This window comes from Ptychodera flava (genome assembly GCF_041260155.1).
Source record: "Ptychodera flava strain L36383 chromosome 23 unlocalized genomic scaffold, AS_Pfla_20210202 Scaffold_24__1_contigs__length_23054250_pilon, whole genome shotgun sequence".
Taxonomy (NCBI): domain Eukaryota; kingdom Metazoa; phylum Hemichordata; class Enteropneusta; family Ptychoderidae; genus Ptychodera; species Ptychodera flava.
Genome location: NW_027248278.1, coordinates 16288451 through 16309075, shown reverse-complemented (window position 1 = coordinate 16309075; position 20625 = coordinate 16288451). Strand labels below are relative to the sequence as shown.

General features: G+C 37.6%; 1 protein-coding gene and 1 long non-coding RNA gene across 2 annotated transcripts in view; both read right to left on the bottom strand.

The window, feature by feature from the left end:
* LOC139124946 (uncharacterized) overlaps positions 1-20625 on the bottom strand; it is a 477972-nt gene that overhangs the window by 26207 nt on the left and 431140 nt on the right. The window lies entirely within an intron of this gene.
* LOC139124645 (solute carrier family 35 member B1-like) lies at positions 4609-19717 on the bottom strand. Its single transcript, XM_070690769.1, has 9 exons — positions 19346-19717; positions 17610-17713; positions 16777-16935; positions 14337-14494; positions 13541-13667; positions 12435-12541; positions 11349-11566; positions 6466-7931; positions 4609-6185 (listed from the first exon to the last, which is right to left on the bottom strand). The coding sequence occupies exons 1-8, from the start codon at positions 19555-19557 to the stop codon at positions 7907-7909; spliced, it is 1110 nt and encodes a 369-aa protein (XP_070546870.1). The 5' UTR covers positions 19558-19717; the 3' UTR covers positions 4609-6185; positions 6466-7906.

Genomic DNA, 20625 nt, shown 5'->3' with positions numbered 1-20625 from the left:
TAAACCCCGGCTCCAGCCAATCAGATTGCCGGATTCCAGCAATTGAAGCATATTATAATGGCAATGAATAACTAGCTTAGAATAACTAGATTAGAAAATAAGCCCAAAGTGCCTGCGTATCCACATTTTATCATCATTCGAATAAATCTAAGTCAAGTCATCCCTGAGGACTTGCCAATCAACTATGGTTAATTTCTCACCGCACATTACAGAAAAGAAGTGTATAGTTGGTGGATGACAGACGAGAAAGAACAGTCAATCTATTTCATTAGTTTTGCATTTTTGATGGTGAAGCTAAATATCCATAAACGTAGTTTAATATATCTCGTCATATATCCTATCAGTAGCTCAAATATCATTGTTTTGGAGGAAAAGGACAAGGAAATGCTTTCCTGTGAAAAAAATATAATACCAGTTTGTCGAAGAAGTCTGGCAGGTAACTATCTTGCTTACTGATTCAATCGTATAAACAAATAGACAAAGGGGATTATTTAAGGTAGTATGCGCCTCGAAAGTGAAAGAAAAACTTTTGCAAAACATTCCTCGATAAAAATTTCGACCACTCTCGTAGCAAATCAATAATAAAAATCGAGAGTCACCGTACAAAACACACCGGACAGATATTCAGACTCAAATTCCAAATTCGACAATTCGTTTCTAAATCTACGACTTGTGGGGGCTCATTCTAAAACTCTTGGAGAAAGAAAACTTTCACCGTCAACAAGATTGGAACTAATTTGGGATAACTGGATTTTCAAATTTTTCAAATTTCTCAAAGGTGTTAGGTGCTGTATAGCTGATTGTTGCAATATTACAAATAACTCATAAAAGCAAGTGTATAATGTAAAAGAAAAAAGCAGATGAGCTTATATTTGCAGGTTAAACAGACATTACTTCACCATCCAATTATCCAAAATTAGTTCCAATCGTGTTGGTCTTAGTTTTTCGAAAATCCTAAATTTATTATTTTTAATAGAGTTAACACAGAAATGGCGGCCATTTTGAATTTCAAATATCGGGTATTTGTTTCGCTAGTTCTAAATTTTGCACGGTGACACCCCCCCCCCCCCCCCGATTTTTTTTTGTTGATTTGGTAAGAGAATGATTCAAAGTTTCATTGAAGAATAAATATGTTTAAATATTTCACTTTCGAGGCGCATACTACCTTAAACTCGTATTTTCGTCTGCCACTACGTATGAAAATCATGTTTGTTCCTGGCGTATGGGACTAGTTTCCTCTTTGAAATTAGACATGATAATTGAACTATAAGATATCACTGTGGAATATTGTCCTGTTTGGTTGTGTCCTTCTTACCCGTCAATGTGCTCTGCATCCACTTCAGCTTTGGTAACTGATATATCAATGTACGTACGGTGTGCGGGTCTGTGAGCAGAATTTCAGCTTCTTGAAGCGTCTGCATATCATCTTCCGATAGCTTCTTAAGTAAACCAAATGGATCATCTGATGAAAAAAATATTTCAGGCTTGTATTTTAAGTGTTGCTCACTGGCATTGTTTCCGATACCACAGCTTCGCACACAGAGTTGACGGCTGCTGTGACACGTATTGTCAACGACGTCAAGTAAAACAGAAAAAAATTCAACTAGGATGTATTTGTACATTATTCAATTTAGAGGTTAAGGTTTTCGATTTGAGCAAACTCAAACAAACGTTGTCAAAATTAGGTTGCCATATTGCCTACCGCTGTGCTGAGCACTTGAAAGTAATGTCTATTTCCCGCGTGCTGTATCATCGTGGGAATACCTATGGCTCCGTGTATGACATAAGTAGATTTATGTATTTCTTCCAGTTCGGAGAGACCTCATGAGTCCAGATCGTAGCCCGCTCACCTTTCCGACCATATGCTTCGACGAATTTCACGGGGATGTCAGGGTATAACGTTTGAAACAGCGTTTCAACCCCTTGCAGTTTGCTGAACACGGTCACCATCGGTAGCTCTTTATCCGCCATTCTGATGCGCAGGGAGTGGACAATATGCTCTCCGGAAGTTGCTGTTCCCTAATTATAGTGTGTGACTTCTATATATAACTGACCGTGGACTTGTTACAACCGATAACGTAGTAACTAACCGATAAGGTAGCAAAAATTTACCGATAACGTAATAAATCAAACGATAACGTAGTAACGAACCGATAACGTAGTAATTTTTTCTAATCGGTAATTTTTCCTACCCGATAACGTAGTAATTTTTTCTGACCGATAACGTAGTAAAAATTTACCAATAACGTAGTAATTTTTCCTAACTGGTAACGTATCAACAAATTTACCGATAACATATCAAATCAACTAATAATGTATTGGATCAAGTTATTCATGGGAATAGATTCATAGGGATAGATTTATCCTCGATCGATGGATCAATCCATTGATCAATCGATAGATCGACCGATTGATTGATCGATGAACTGATCTATCAATCGATCGATATTTCCATCGATAGAAGATTGCTCGACTAGTAGAACGATTGATAAATCTTTCAAGAGCGTAGTTCGACTAAGCGAGCTGGCATGGTCTGGTTTTGGCCTGTTTATGGCATATCAGTGCAGGAGTCAGACTGGAAAGCTGTATCGCAGACGCTATACAGGCAGGGCGTGCGACTGCTCAAATTGTTCTATGTCGCTTGTGTTCTGTGTATGATAGGTTGTGGTTTTACAAACATATTCCGTTTGGGTGTTCTAGAATTGATAACCCGTGAGAGGATGGCCCGTGGCTAAAGACGGCCACGTGAATATTCAATCAATTTCGGAAATAAGCATTTCATTATTTGATGTCTGTGGCTGACAACGGCTAAGTAAATTGTCATGCATTTTGAGATTATTTCATTCGCTTTTGACGTTAGTTTGAGTGGTGAATGAATATGACGCAAACATTTTACAGAGCGAATCTTTACTCTTGTAATTCAAGATAGTTCACAATGCCTGATCCTGAGACCTAACGCAACCATGAACCATTTCAGTACGACTCGAGAATAGAAGCGGCTTCATCCACTGGTGGGTGATTTTAAAGTCACTCGAAGGATATATGTTACAAATGCGTGCTATCTTCGCACTTTTTTTGCAATTCCACCTCATATCTGGATATAGGGAGGCCGGCAGAATTACATATTTTCGCCGCGAGTGCGGATGTGACCATTATTGACGATTTTTTCGAGTTCCATTATAAGCGCTACAAAATCTTGCTAAAATCTCGCTTGCGAAATTAAGTCTACTGTTTATTTAATAAAATTGATAGGAAGCACTACAATGTTCAAATAAAAGGTAACAATGTATTACATTGATAGTAAACACTACAATGAAGAGGTCAAAACGGAACAATGTAGCATTATAATTTACAAAAAATTGGGAGTCACCGCGCAAATTTGGATGCTAGAGAAACAAATTACCAATTATTTACATCTATTTGGAATTCAAAATGGCCGCCATCCTTGTGTTAACTCTATCATGAAGAAAATTTTTTTTTTTTTAATTTCGAAAAACAAAGACGGTGAAAGCTTTTCTTTCTCCAAGAACTTCCAAATGAGCCCCCAAAAGTGGTCGATCACCAAAGAATTGTAAACGTTTTAGAGTCCAAATACATGTCCCCGAGGCGCATTCTACCTTAATCGCAATACATGCTTCCATACTGTTGTAAGAATTGTAGGTTAGTCGAAGAGCTCCCTAGTTTTTAAACAGGAACTTCCCCTATAAAAGCCGGATTTTAGTTAATCTATGCAAATATCAAAAAAGCCATGCTACTGATCGGACGTGTCATGTTTGGTCCCAGAATCCCATAATTTTGCCATGTTTCAGGCGTTCATTGTCATTGAATGTTGCATATGATGTCTGTGAATATATAGCGACTGACCATGACTCGAGAATAAACTGAACAAATGTTCTATTTTTTGTCGGAGAACGCATGTGTTTCAAAATGTGTTCCCTGTACGACCGTTTGACCCCTCTTTGAATATGTAACAAAAGTGCCCATCATGATTATTTAAATTTTTCATACGGTCAAAGTGATGCTATGAGAATTCAAAAACTCCCACCCAGAGTAAGCAAACGGCTGCGTCATCAGTAATCCCCCTATTGTGCACCCACGGTTCTGTAATTTCCCGTTTAAGTAAAGTGGCACAGCATTTATACCAACGTGAAACATTGCTCGTGATTAGAATTAAAAAACACACAGACATACAGACGCCACCGACTCACCATATAAGCTCTTTTTGGTATTTATATACACACCAAATATGAGCTAAAAATGAATAGGCATAACCAAAAATAAACATCATCGCCAAAATTGCCACGTTCAATATTCTCTCTGTAGTTGAAAATGTGAATTTGGTATGTTCGTTCATCACTAAAAATAACGTCAAACACGAATCAAATAAACCTGACATGAATAAGAATTTAACAGGCCGTTATATAGCCACGGTCCAAACACTTTGTACCTGGTTGGCAGTTTCAAATTTGCGTCTTCAAAGGTCCCGTGTGTGCTAGCAAGGGCTACGACATTCCCACACCTCAAAGAATCTCATTTCTCTTGGCTGTAACTCATGGATTAAAAGTTTTGAAAATAGACAAACAAAACAAAAAGAAATGCGCAAATATTATCGTAAATACATTTTTAATTTACCGTTCATTGCTTAAATAACTTCCTCTCTTTTTACATTTATGTAAAGTTGATTTCTAAATTTTCCTTACAACCTCCAACAACATAGCCTAGACCCTATTCTCCGCTCTTGGCCTTTGTCAACATTCCATCAGAGTGTGGACGAAGGCCAAGAGCGGATAATAGGGTCCAGGCTACCAACAACACAAACACAAAACTCAAAAAATACAAGATCAAAATATTCAAATACATAGTGTAAACACTATCATGGTAAACAACACAGATATTTGCATATTTGCCGAGTTGCATGTATTTGCCCATATATGGTAATGCAAATTTACATACAGCTGTATATGGTAAAAGAGACATGTCAGCTTCTTTGGATATCGTCAAAAGTCCTTTGTAGTTTTTTCTGTTGTTTGGTGTACTTTCTTGCATGTTTCCAATGAAAATCAAGAAATTGAAAGCTATGAAAACACTTTATTGCACCGAATTCCTTTTAACACAAATGTTTAGGTTGCTGATTTGAATGTAATGCGATGGAATATAATACCTTTCTTCTGTCCTTTGAAAGGTGTCACGTCGTGTTTCAGCCATTTGTACACTCATTTTTATTGCTTTGGCGCCAGACAATACTGCATTCTCATTTTACAATGAAGCATATCTATAAGGAAGTTGACCACCTGCATTTATATGAACCAACCATCGATTTCCACATGGGGCAGACAGAAGAAAAACGTGAATCAAAATTGTATAGTGCTACTAAATGAACAAACATGGCTGAAGTGTCATTGTTTAGGTCCATAGATAAAATATTTAAATTGGTGGTGACTGAATGATATAAGTTGGACAACTTGAAGTAGCTCTCAGAGACTTTTCGGTCAAATTTGTATATCACAAACAGCCACTAATATCGTTTAACAGACTATAGAAAAGTAAACATACATTTCCTTTAAAGGGGGTCATTGGAACTGTACTCACAAGAGCCATGCGACCAATGTAAAGACTGTATCCAAATACATTGGGGATTGATGAAAGTTAAATATGTATGCCATTATGAAAATTTTTAAAATCTTAATGTTGCAGCTATGTTGACGTGATGCATCTACATATCGTGCATGAAATACATTGTTTATAGAAGCAAAATTCGGTCAGGTGCAGTTCCAACAACGCCCTCCCTCTAAGTTTGTGGCGACCGAGTAAGTTCACATTGACAACATGAAGCTGCTCTCCTACCGCTAGATACTGTTTTTCAGTGTGTCAAATATGTAATTTGCAAATAGCAACTAACATTGAAACACCTTCAACACACAAAATAACAGTCAACATACACGTCCTTAGCTGCAATTACCAGCAAACAATGGATGACAGTGCTGTGCTGCCGATGTCTGCCAGAAAAGAAGCAAACTGGCAAATCACAAATACAGAAGTTCCAACCTACAAAGCCAAGTAAATATGACAGCAAGGTCACATAAGACAATCACAAATCTTAATCGACACCAGCAGGATCCATAGAAATCAACATCAGCTGATGATACAGAAGTATTTCTCATTCAAAATCGCTTAAAAACATAAACCTAATACTTCTTATCGTTCGCCCAGTTAAAGCGATGAAATTCGTTTCTTCGCCTCGATAAAGTTTGTATGTGCGATGTGTGATAGTGAGCATGCGTGAGTGAGTGCTTCACGAACTCTACAACGTGTGGAGCGGTCTCAGTCAGAAAAATGTAACAACTTAGCCGGCTATTGAACCACTCTTTATGAGAGTGGGGATTTAGCCGAGCGGTTCTCTCTGTGGCCTCTCCGCTAGGCGACTGATGCCGTATGTTGTAGGTTCGAACCCGATTGAAAACTAGCCGTATATTCTTATAGCTGACATCTTACGATGAATACAAGTATGTACTGTGTGTGGTCCAAGCAGCTGAGTAATCTCTTGGCAACATCAATTTCACGTTCCTAACAGTTTTAGCATTCTTGCTCAGACTTTCCACAAGGAAACTTTTGTCTTTCCCGGTGAAGAACAAGTCACTATGCAAAGTTTGGAATTACAGGAAAAAAATGATGAAAGTTTAACGTTATTTGAAATTTAAAATGGCCACTTCGTCCAGTGTTGAGGAAATGTAACATTTTCCATTTTCACGAAATAAGATTTTGAAAACTTATTTATTCCACAGGCTGCAAAACAAGCTAAGGACAAGAACAGTGCTTAATGCCATAAGAATTTTGATTATCTAGAGCCTAAAGAACTGTGTATTTAATATTCAATGTAATGCATTTTCTTAATTTGGATTTTTTTGTATTTGTACAGCGCTTTTAATGTCTTTTATGATTTAAAATAGTACCTAAGAAAATAAATAAATGGTAATGTTAAAAATTTGAGACAAAACATTGCTGAGGCATGTTCTGTGAATATGGCTGTATTGAGTAGATTCTAAGTACAGATTAAGTACATTTTGCAATTGTTCAAAATTGTTTGAACTTCTCAGTGAACAATACAAATTTTTCTTTTGTTTGTTTTGTTTTTTCATAATTTTGACACATAACACTGCAAGAATCATTCCTGAATAACTGATTGCAATGAAAGGTGAAAAAGTCTGCAGATTTACTGTTTTCTCTGTTTCTAATTGTATAGAGTCTTTTTCACATTTGATGAAAACAGTGATTACAGCTCTAGGAGAGCCATAAATGGTGCAAAAATGAAAACGTGAAGACATTTTTCATCTTTAATCACTATCAATTTTTTCAAAAATGGTTCTTATCATTATAAATGTGACTACCATGATGCAGAATATAAATACAGGATAAAATAGAAGATCAAGTATGATATTATATAACCAACTTCACCCTTCCTGTCCCATTTCTCTACATTTAGTTTCAACCACACTACTAACCCATACACCAACATAGTTTGACCCAAATCCATCACTATCAATTGTGAGTGTGGACCTGTCCACAAGATATGCAGTCTCACAAAACAGCAGTTGAGGGTTTCAAAAAAAGGAGTTGTGTGATACAAGTTACGCCATCAATCACCAGGTGTGAAAGGTGGCCCCATCAAACAGAAATTGCAATTTCAATTGACAGAGCAGCAATGGTTTCCCCAGCAAACACAAAATTGCCACCAAAACTATGCTTGAAAGATATCAACAGCAACTACCACCACCAAGCATTTTCCAAATGAAGTCAACAACAAACAGAAATTGACACCATATAATGTCTGGGTGGTTTGAGAAACCACGGTATCACCAAGGTGTGAAGGCAAGTTTGATGATGAAAAACTCAACTTGTCTGCTGTTTGCTACACTTCATGGGGAGAGCTGGGTCTGAAATCAAAGAAAAGACACAAAACAAAAAAAGATTTAACATTACCCATCATGCATGGACATTCCACTTTCTGTAAAATATAATTACAGAATCTGATCAATAGCCAAATATCCTACTGAACTCCCAAGGGTGAAATGGTCTTATCAAAGACCCGATTGATATTGAAGACTGAAAGCAGGGTACAGAGAAAGAAATACAAAGCATCAAAATAGAAAACAAAATCATCAAGAAAAGAAAGAAGCCCAAACTGTAGATGAAAGATACTGGACAATGAATGACAAGGGTACAAACAAAAATGGACAAATAAAGACAGGGGAGAGACAATATAAAGGGGATAAAAATTCCTGTTAAAGAAACTGATGCCAACAGATAAATAAAAATACAAAAGTGCACACAGATATTCATTTAGAGAAATACACAATTAGACACAGATTTACGATGAGGACATGCGTTATGGAATGGCCTATTGCAAATTTTCTAATAATGGAGGCATGCAGTGCAAACTTATTTCCTCAGAAAATATGCCAAAAGAAGAAAAAGGAGGAAAAAATTAATAATACACAACTACACTAAAATAGTCCAAATATAGAAATGAATTTTATTTCAATTCCATTAAATTGGTGTCAATATGTCCGTCTCATCACTCATACATGACCTTACTTCTTGGCATATTTTTATGTACATGATACATTTGAAATTCAATATTTTCATTTGTAAACAAAGGACCTACAAGCTGATTGAGCTCCCCTGTATTATGTAAAGAAAAACTATTTATGATGCATGTGTTGATGAAGAAAGTGGCAATCTTTGATAGCTAATTTCAGCATGGCCTGACAAAAAATGGCTAAAATAGCTGCAAAAAAACACTATTGAAGATTTCATCATAATTAAAATATATCACATTAAGAGACCCCTAGGAACCTGTATACTAAATATTGAAGCTACCAAAGTAGTTTTTTTGAGTAACATGTCTACCACATATCTAAGCTATCAGACGAGTTTTTGAAAAAACAAATAGTTTGGCCTAAAAATGGCAAAAATTGCCCGAAAATACAAAATTACAGATTTCAACATAATTTCAATATATCAAATTAAGAGAACCCCTAGGAACCTGTATACCAAATATCAAGTACTTTTAGAGTAACAAATTTTTTGACCAAATATGGCAAAAATTGTCCTAAAAATACAAAATTGTAGATTTCATCATAATTTCAAAATATCACATTTTGATCATCCCTTTGAAGCTATCGATCAAAAATACAAATTTTCATACTTCATCACAATTTGAAGAAAGCTGATAAAGGTCATCCCTGGGGAACTGTACTCCAAATATTAAAGGAATCAGACTAGCCATTTTGAAGCAGCTGCTTGGAAGGTAAAAAATTGACAGACACTGAACAATTGACGACAGACAACAGATGAGAGACCCGCCAAATATCCACCTATTAAGCTCTGTGTCTCTGAGAAAAAATCATATTATGACTTTGAAGACACAATGAAAATGCAGAATGCAGCGAACATACTGTTTTGAAGTGATGAATCAAACAGTTTGATTCATATCAACAAAAATACCAGGATGTAGGCTACGGAATGGGGCGAATTGAGAATTTTGTATTCATTGATGCATGTATTACAAATATATTCTCTGAAAATATGTCAAAAGATAACTAGTGTTTTGATAAAAGTGCAAATTTAAGTATATGTGCTCAGTCTAAAGACTATTGTAAAAATGGCATCAATACCTGTAAAACGCATTATTGTTGGCATTTGAATTCTAGTCTGGACCAGAATTCACTTATCAACAATAACAATGCAGTCTACACAAAGTGTTTTCAATTATTTTCTCTTATACATAATTATCTCAAGGTGTTCACAAAACGCTAAAGGAATGACAGCCAAACCATGAAATGAACATTATCATCACAAACTTCCATTGTCACATTTGCTACTCTATAAATAGTCAAAAATAACAAAATACTATGATATTGAAAATTTTGTTACCAGTCAAATATTTTCAAAAGCCGTCTTTTGTAGAGGCAAGTTTTGTTTTGATATTTCAGGCTATTGCAGTGAAACAAAAACACTTCCAATCCAGTTTCTACAAATGTTGAAATAACAAGTGGATTCTGCAAAGCATTTTTCTTCCACCAATCAAACAGGAAATGGCAAAAAAGAGCCATATTACAATTCACTATTGTCTTGGAGGGTTCATCTTGACAATCCATCACTCCAGGGCAGTACAGAGGAAGCAAGTGTGGGAATGACCCTCGTATAACGGATATTCAAGTCTACTGAGGAGCACTAGATCTCTAATGAAAACCCCCATCCCACAGCAGTTTGCTTTTGCTACCTCAGAGACTCAACACTTTTCTGAGAAAGCAATAAATATCCCAAGACAAACTTCCTCAGTGAAACTAACTGGTCAACTTTATGGTCTAACAATTGATATCTTTAGGGGCCATGGATAATTAAAACAAGTGCACGGAACACGCAACTTCTGCACTTAGTGGGGAGGGGGTTAGGCAGTATTTCTATTACCATGTACAAACATTGCACTACATGTTTTTATATCACAACATCTCGCTGTATGTTTTATGTATCGCAAATATCACACTATACTGTTTGGCATGTACCAGGCCAGTGTGGCACCAGTGCTACACCAGCATCCTTTTGACATACATGTAGTTTAGTGCAGGTCTAAAATATGAAAAAACACACAAAAACAATCATTGTTGATACACAGTTTCAATTCATCTCATTCAATTGGTTGCATCATTGTCAAGTTTTTCGCTGAACAAAGATTGATTGTAGAGGGGGATAGGGTAGTGTATCCCTGATGTCATAGCAACGTAATCACCAATTGTACATATACTGATACAGAATGAGGCTTGGTTGGACTTTCGCATTTCCACACTTTCATTGAGAGGGGGAAGGGGGTTGAGGCCTAACACAATAAGTTGCATTTACTGTGCGTGTGTTTTATTATCCACGGCCCTTTAAGATACTAAATGCACACAAATGAGCTAAAACATTTCATTACTGATTACTTGCTGCCTATCTTATGTACAAACGCTTTGTTCTTGTCTATTGCTACCATGCAAATCATTTGGAATAAATATTCTTGGAACAAAACACACAAGTGAAGATTTTGTATAGGTATGTGTTAATTTTTAATGAGAACTAATTCTTACTGGAATAAAACATGACAAAATGAAATGAAATTAAAAGGTGGGGAAAGAATACAAGACAAGTGGACACTGAACAGAAAACTCAGAAAAGGAGAAAGATCCTCTGAAATTCGCATTTCCCATTTCCATAGCAACAATTTCCATGGTAAACCCCACATTAAAAGCAAGACAAATCACGCCAGGTGTCACTCGATTCTAGGGATGCCAATCACCATGGTAACTACCTACTTCTTTGCCGTGTTGTCTTTCGGTTTGGTATGAGTTTTTCCGTAGATACTGTCCAATCCTAGCCCCGCAAAAACCATGACAACACCCATCCATTGCCGTGGTAACAGGGGGTTCACAAAGATGATAACTGACGCAAGGATGGTGAAGAATTTCCTAGTGGTTGTGATGATGGAGCATGTCAGTGGTCCAAATGTTGTCACTGTTGTAAAAATAAATACCTGTAATAAAAAAAATACATAAACTCATCACGCTTTCATCATACATATACCTCTATTCACAGTACCTGGTATGGTCATCCTATTGAAAACAATGGGACTGCACCAATCTTTGGGGGAGAAAGGTTTAGATGTATGTGTCTGGTGAAGAAGGATGTCAAGTGTATTGTACACTGACACCTTGGCATAACTGAAGAACAGTGTACCCATTTCCTTATGGTACTAATCAGTGCTTGTCTGGGGGTGCCCTTTGTGATGAATAGTACAGACATACCCCCCTGGGATAGTGTTAAATTTTATTATAACACTCCACAAGTTCATTCCGTGTCACGTTTCGCCAGAATACGTCACGTGACGAGAAAATAGATATGTCTATTCCCCACTGAATCGACAAAAGTGACGTCAGACGGTATTTTTTGAAAAGCTATTTCCCTACGGAAGTAGTTCAGACCAAATTTGGAAAAGTGCCCAGTCACGTGACCATAGTGTCGATTGCAACTTTGCAACAATGGCAGGTGACTAGAACGTTATGTGCGTCCAAGATGAGCGACGGGGTCTCTCTAAAACAGATTTTCCAACATTTTCCAACATTCCATCAGCATAGGACTTGAACAGCTCATCGACGAAACACATCGCTATAGCCCTTGGCCTACAGCCTTGGGGAATAGCGATGTGTTTCTGGTAACACACGGCCCCTCGGGGTAATAGACGGGCGCCATAGCCCTCATGACAGGTAATAGGTGTTTACTATAGCACAGCATGGACCAAGTGTACTTCAGTCAAGTACAGACTGACGTGGACTGTGACATCCACAATACAATTAGAGTGTTGGGAAGAAAGCAAAAGGACAGAGTGAATATATATCACTTACTTGACCTACAGCACTGGTACAGCCAAAGAGAATCATTAGCGGCAGAACTGACGGGTGCCTCGATGTAAAACCCAAAAATGGTCCCCCCTCTCCGGTCAGCAAAATACCTGACAAAAAAACGCAAACAAAACAATAAAATGTAGCAGTCTGAAAAGTGTGAAAATCAGAAAATTTTAATTTTACCATGGTGATGCTCCGGTCATTGCCATGGTTAGTCTACACATTCTGAAAATCAGACTAATACACTGCCTTCCATGGCCCTATCATAAAAAGTGAAACCTGTCTAAACCGAACCCTGTCTAAACTTCACCCCTTTCCAATTCCCATTCAACAGAACTCTATATTACACATTCTGAAAATCAGATCAATATGCTGCCTTCATGGCCCTACAATATACAGTGAAACCTGTCTAAACCGAACCCTGTCTAAACTGGAAACCTGTCTAAACTGGACCCCTTTCCAAGTCCCATTCCAATATAACTATATTTAAAGGACCTCTATAAACCAAACACCTCTCCAACCAAACAATTGTATCAGTCCCTGTAGGGTTCGGTTTAGACAGGTTTTCCTTTGTGTATCATCGTATTTTCACAAATAAGGGACTACACCCTGGACTTCAAGTTTGAGATACGGTAAAACTTGTCTAAACTGAACCCTAAACGCACTGAGTAAATTGGTTTGGAGAGGTGTTCGGTTTATAGAGGTTCTTTAAATATAGAGTTCTATTGGAGTGGGACTTAGCAAGGGGTTCAGTTTAGACAGGGTTCAGTTTAGACAGGTTTCACTGTACAATTTGAACAGAAAAGGCTCAACCACCTGTCATCAAACACATACTGGATCTGTTTACACATTTGACCTGTTCACCCCAAATACCCAATAAACAGTTCCAGGATCCCAGTTGATAACAGTGGGTTTGGGTCAAACCATGGTGGTGAAAGGGTTAATCCTTTGCTGGTTAACATAAATTACACAGAAATTATCACTTTTATTTTTCCTTGACAATGAGTCAAGCCATAGTCTTTGCACACAAAAAGTTCCATCCACTTCTAGCCAGGAACATGTTCATCTAAGAACAATTTTTCATAGGTCACGTCCTTGTAACTTACCTATTGCTAGATACAGCATTGACCATATATTCATGTTAAACATCATGGCATATGCCCCTGTTTTGTAATCTGTCCTCATTCTGTCTTGAAATGCTCCCGTCACGCCATCTAGTGTCAGGGATACTAGCTGGGAAAAACAAAAGAATTCACAAATATGAAATTCTAGTCGGGCACAATCGTAATTGAATAACCTCACTATGTAAAATTATTATCCATCACCAAATATACTCTACATCCTAAAACCAAAATTACCAACAATGTGCCTGTACGCTGATTTGACACATCCTGTAATATTCACAAACAATCAAACAGGTGAAAATGTCATTCACTCCAGTGTTTTCAAAATCAGCCCATACTAGCAGCATATTTTCAAAAAAAGTGAGTGTCCAAAAAAAACTCCCGCTGTGCACTTTACCTTAAGGTAGAATGCACCTCGGAGACAGATATTTGGACTCTCAAACTTTTTCATTCTTTTCTGATGTATCTCTTGTCAGGATTCATATTGAAGCTCTTTGAGTAAGAAAAACTTTCACTCTCTTAGTTTCTTGAAAATCAGAAATTTTATTTTTCTCCATAGAGTTAACACAGGGGTGGAGGCCATTTTAAATTTCAAACATTGGTAAATCTTGCGTGATTTGTTTCCCTAGTACCAAAATTTGTGACTCCAGATTTTATTCTTGATTTTGAAAGAGAATGGCTGAAAGATTCCTTGAGGAAAATTTGAGCAAGAGTTAAAAGTCTTTCACTTTAAAGGCTCATACTATTAAGAGAGGGTAAACAACACATTTGAACTTACCAACAGCATTTCACCAATACCAAACAAACTGTCGTTTCCGTCAGATGACACATTGTCTTTGTACATAAACATGGCTATTCCTAACACTATCAAGAGCACACATAAATATTTTGCTAGATTGTATTGCTTTCTTGCAAATATTACTCCCAGTATCATTACTGTAAATGAAAAGAAAATAAATAAATAAGGATTTTGTTAGTCAGGGCAGAATTATGATGAGATGTGCTATATCTACCAGTAACCATGATTTGAAATATGTACTAGTATGATATCTATCAGGAACCATGATTTGAAATATGTACTAGTTCACTATGATATCTACCAGTAACCATGATTTGAAATATGTACTAGTTCACTATGATATCTACCAGTAACCATGATTTGAAATATGTACTAGTTCACTATGATATCTACCAGTAACCATGATTTGAAATATGTACTAGTTAACTATGATATCTACCAGTAACCATGATTTGAAATATGTACTAGTTCACTATGATATCTACCAGTAACCATGATTTGAAATATGTACTAGTTCACTATGATATCTACCAGTAACCATGATTTGAAATATGTACTAGTTAACAATGATATCTACCAGTAACCATGATTACTAGTTCATTATGATATCTACCAGTAACTATGATTTGAAATATGTACTAGTTCATATCATTATCATACATGCTATGCCTGTATTGCCATTCTCCTATTTTTTAGACGGTACTAATATGAACCCGTATTTTAACTAGTGAAAATACGAATTATATTTTCACTCTAACCGAACTACTTACAGCTACGCGTACGCGTGACCTTCGCTGGGATGTTCACATACATGTAAAACTGCTGAGCGAATAGACTTGTGACACTCCGAAACGTCATTGTGAATGTGATTATGGTCAAAATTTTGTTGTTTGCAGTCAGTTCATGGGCATTGCACTTAGGTACAAGTACAGTTGTACCAAAAACATACAAACGAACGCATTGAAAATGTGTATGTTTTGCCGACCCGACACCTGTCATCGTTCACGGCCAGTCCCATACGGTGGTGTTTTCATGTCGTCTTCTCTGCGCTGCCGAAGATTACGATCTCGGTTGACAGAACCGCTGTATGAAAAGTTTCCTGTTGACGAGTTTAATTATCTGAGTGGTGAATTACATCGTTTACTGCCATAAATGAGCCACAAAAATCCAACCGCACTGAAAATACTCGCGACAGACGATATGCACATATTATAATTTTCCGATTTGTACAGGTCTGTCAGTGAGATTCACAGGTCATGATTGTGCCCGGTGGCACCGGTGTGGGTTTCGGAGACAATGTAAGATACTAGGGAAAGTAAAACTTTCGTTTACGTTGTTGTGAAAGAAATTTAGTTCTATTTAGGCAAGCCAGTAAGGAAAATATACGAGCAGACGATGAAAATACCTTTGAAATGTTTTATTCGTACAGCAACATAATCACGAACGAGTTACGACGCTACAGCTTACAGTGTACTCACTTCACGTTTTCCCTAATCCGCTCACAAATTCCTTTCTAAGATGGTAAATTCGGCATATTTGACGACTGAGGACATGTATAATTCTTGGAGATAAACTGACTGGTACGGCTATTATATCCACTGTGCATTCATAGATGTCGCAGAGCTGCTTGCTCTATGCTGATCAGCTGCTCGATCGAGTTTGAAATCGAAAGTTGGCGCGGCGCGAGTATTTTGACCCGATTTCGCGAAGGGATGAGTGTATGGTTCAAAACACGAAAACACACTCATTTTACACACTCCAGCCTATTCTTTACTTCCACCGCCATTTCAAGCCAAAAATAAATCTTCTTCAAAGTGTGAAAACCTGTGTCGACATCTTAATATTTAAATTGTTTGCTACAAAAGTGTGCTATAAATCCTCCTTTGAAGTGGAATGGCCCAACAGCGGAATAATATCAAGAAGTGATACGGTTCTCATCACTCCTTAGCAACCAAATTTTTATCAGTACAGCGCGGCAGCGATGAGCAAGCAAGGTCGATTTCAGTTGATTTTGTCGCTAATTTCGGAACGTCCATAGAAAAACAGCCATAACCAAAACATGCATGTGTGATAAAGGGGTTATTACACGAAGTTTGAGCGATACCACGTCGTATTCGAGTGATGTGTCCATATTTTGACGAGTTGCGAACCATGATTTGAAATACGTACTAGTTAAATACATGTATGAGGTCTACCAGTAACCATGATTTGAAATATGTACTAGTTAACTACATCTACCAGTAACCATGATTTGAAATATGTACAAGTAACTATGATTTACACTGCCACAATGCACAACAGAATCTATAAATGGAGACTTGACAGAATGAGATACAAACCGGGGAGACAGACTCAGAGGTGTGTGAAATACAGACAGACAGACAGACAGACGCACAGGCAAAGACGTTGCTGAACTCACCTGGTATTGGTTTACAAGATTTTCCTAGTACTTGAGTTGGATAACTAACATGTCTCAGTGCCCAGTTACTGGCAACCATGGCACCGATGTATGAAAAGGCACACGCAGCATAGTTTGGATTTGGTGTGGTGTCTGCTGCTGGCTTCAATGTGTGGATAACTGTGAAAATAAATGGACCATGAATATTAGTCTTTGGTCTCTTGGACACCTCTTCAATGGAACACGTCTACACTAAACGGAGACTACACTCCAAAAAAGACAACTCTGCTCTTCTGAAGATTCTCGACTTTTCACTATTCCAAGAGCTTCCACAAAGACCTTGCAAGAGATCTTTCTGGTACATTGGCCCTATTTACGAAATAAACTTCCCTCTGACCTTCATCACTCCAAGGCTCTCCTTTCGTTCGCTGTTCCTTCGAGACTTCTCTCTTTAAACATTAGTTTTAAACTTTTTTAATTATCCTTCTCTCTAGTGCCAACATGTCCTCTTACATAGAGTTCTTTGTTTTTGCACCTGGAGCTATGTTCTCAGAGATTAGGCACATTACAAGTGTACTACTATTATTATGAGAATAGCTGTAACTTTGTGCAATGTTGGTATCATTTTTGATCTGTATAAGATGTACAGTTCGTTTTCTTATTTCTCAATTCTCTCCATACCCTGTATCCTACCAAGTTGGTCAACACTGCATTGATTTTCAGGGTGGCAAGGAGGTGGCACTCACAGACCATTATCAGTGAATGCTTACTCAATTATGTCGACGTAACTCCCCTGGGGGGGGGGGAGGAGGGGGACATCGAAAGCATGCAGCAAAGTGCATATCAGTACTTACCTGCTTTGGCTATGAAGGCATTGATTATGCATTGTACAAAAACTAACGATAAGGTGTATTTGAAAAATTCTGTGTCATCTCCCTCACCGTACTTGCCACGTGTTCTGTGAAAGAAAACAGAAATTTGCACTTAAAAAATTACAATACCATCCCTTTCCAAGATACATGTATGCAACTCTGGATAATAATCACAAGAAAAAATGATCATAAATTTGATCTAGCCTATGATTAACAGAATACATACATCAGTAACATTTTCCACACAGTTTTAAAGCTCCATTACTCGTTACCTTTTAGATTGTTTTCCTGAAATCATTTTGTTTGTTGATACATTTTCATGTTTTTTAGCCAAAAACCATCTTAAAAACACTTTTTGTTCAACTTGTCATTATGTCAATAATCAATTTCATGCAGCCATAATGTCCAATTGTATTTATGACAACAATTAGTTCCAACTGGAATTTATTTTTCAATGTAGCATTGTGTATTATACAAACCTTTGTGTTTGCACAATACTAAATTATGACTTTCAAAATTCTTATGATTAAGGAATATTAAAAATTTTATTTTTGTTTTGTAAATTAAAAAATTTAATTCTAAGCTCTCAGAAGCATGGCCAGGGATATAAGACTGTGTGAAGCTCCAAGTTGTTTTTCCTAGTTTCATTGAACTGACTCACAGAAATCTTTGAACCAGCTATTGTTGTGAATAACTACCTGAGACCTGGGGTCTCCGTCAGGCAAACCATAGACTGCAGAGGGGAATGCTGTACCCTCTACTGTCTATGGGCAAATGTAACCATTGGTGGAAACAGCTGGCAGTTAACATTTAATTACTGGTAACCTAGGGAGTCACTGCAGCCATTTTGTGGAGACAACATATAGACTTTAGAGGTTCCCTAGGACGACTCTTTCAGTTCATATCCAAGGTTTGTATCTGATAATCTTAACTCATGCCTGATCGAAGAAGAGGCACATTGTGTTATTTTACATTATTTTCAGAAAGTTTTACTTCAGTGGGTGATTTCCAGTATTTTTTTTTTGGTGCTAACATCAGAACACTGAGCTGACACTTGGTTTCAAATTTTACGGTTACCTTGGCAATATTAAACAGAACCTTTTGTTTTTTAACACAAATTAGCAGACCTGATGATATTTACTGATTGCAAATGCATGAATCTACAAACTGTAAAGCAGTACTCCAACACAATTTATTTGCCAATGGCTATTACGTGCTATTGGAATCCTCCATCGGATTCAAAGTTTTTCATGCCATATACCTTGGAGTTACCTACATGCTTTAAATCACAGTCCCTCTAGAGGGAATGTGGTTCTATCAATCATCAGTAGCATTGACATGAAGACAAATAAGAGATGACAAATATCCAAAGCCTTCCACACCGAGGCTACACCGCGGCACCAATCACAGAATCATGGTCGTGATTTTTGCCTTGTCTGACCATTATAGAGGTATCAGACATTTCTCTATTATCTCCATGGTCTGACGTGTCACAATAAATACGTAACCCGTTAAACCGTTGCGGTGAAACGAACATAAAATTGAAGTGCGGTTGCATCCCCATCGACACGCATAGCAATAGATTTTAACTGACGGAGTACGTGTGTGTGTGTCACTGAGTGAGCAACGCGAAGTCCTTCACACAAACACAAAAGGGGAACAACAATATGTGAATTTTAGACGCCTGCGTGTCGCCTCCGCCAGGCTGGGATACTTACATTTTCTCCTGAACGAGACCATAGAAGAAATAACTGACAAATATCCCGAGAAAGCAAACTAGGAGTTTCGTCCTGGAGCCGTCCGCCATCTTTGATTTATTGGCTTGATTGTGTTCATTCACTGCGAGACCATGTGATGGCAGCTGGCTTTCCTCGTCGAATTTCTCGGGATCCTTGTTAGACTCGACCTGTGAACTGTTGCTGGAAAACATATGCAGATCAAATTTTCCCACGGTATTTTCGGATTCGTGCTAATACACCGGTACAGTGGTGAATGGACGCCGATCAGGTCATGTGAATGCCGATTGTCAAATCAAATTTAGCCACATTACACATTTACAGCACCAAGGAGGCTGCCATCTTGGATTCATTCGGTGATGACGTTGCATTGAAAGATCGCCATCTACGCCGGGAGAAGAGTCACTGCTGTTTTCAATTGTGTTATTTGAAGAGAGGGGGTATTCGGAGCTATGCCTGCGCGACTTTCTTGTTTACTAACAGTGTATTTTATCTTAAATGCATCACGTCGACATATACATGCAAACATTAAAATTTTGTGATGTACATTATGACAAATATGTTTTATTAAACTTCCATCGACCGCCAACGTACTCAGGAGTACAGTGTTTATATGGTCGCTAGGGTCCCATACGACCGTTGAGTGCAGTTCCACCACCCCCTCCCTTTAATATATGACGCGACCTAGTTGAAAAGACGGGTTTACCTTGTTACTTATAAAAATTATGATGTTTTTTATTTCATTTCAGTTAATGTTACTTTACATTTTTAATACTATTTTGTTTTATTTCAAATTACATTTTCTCTCACTGATATTACAAGAGCTGCCCGATACTTACGTCGTAGTCCATTGGCCGAGCACGTTGCGTAGCGATGTCTGGCTATCCACGACGCGATGTTGTTTTGATCCCGCAATAAGTGAACTTGTACATCTCGCGTGATCGCGGCGTCAACATTATCTGCGTTCTCCCCGTGGCCCAGCATGCAGCACGCTGAGCGTGCCAGACGTCAACAAACGAGCTCGGAAGGGCAACACGTTTGAACAAAATTAGCAGTTTAGTGTGGCTATAACATCACTAATCATGTTTGTTTCTTCATATAACAACATTTTGCAACAAATATCAGATTCCAACATGGAATTTTCCGAGGTAAAAAATGGTCAAAAGTTACAAATAATAGCCCTTTAATTATATAACAGGAGTGGTACCGCTATATAGCAAGAAGACAACGACAGGTCCACTGAATTCTATAATTCACAAAGG

Excerpts from the sequence above, each read along its gene's own strand:
- LOC139124645 (XM_070690769.1), bottom strand. The coding sequence starts at position 19,557 with ATGTTTTCCAGCAACAGTTCACAGGTCGAGTCTAACAAGGATCCCGAG. Across the intron at positions 14,495-16,776 it reads ATCTTGTAAACCAATACCAG|TAATGATACTGGGAGTAATA; the intron begins GTGAGTTCAGCA and ends TTTCATTTACAG. Across the intron at positions 12,542-13,540 it reads AATGCTGTATCTAGCAATAG|GTATTTTGCTGACCGGAGAG; the intron begins GTAAGTTACAAG and ends TTTTTTTGTCAG.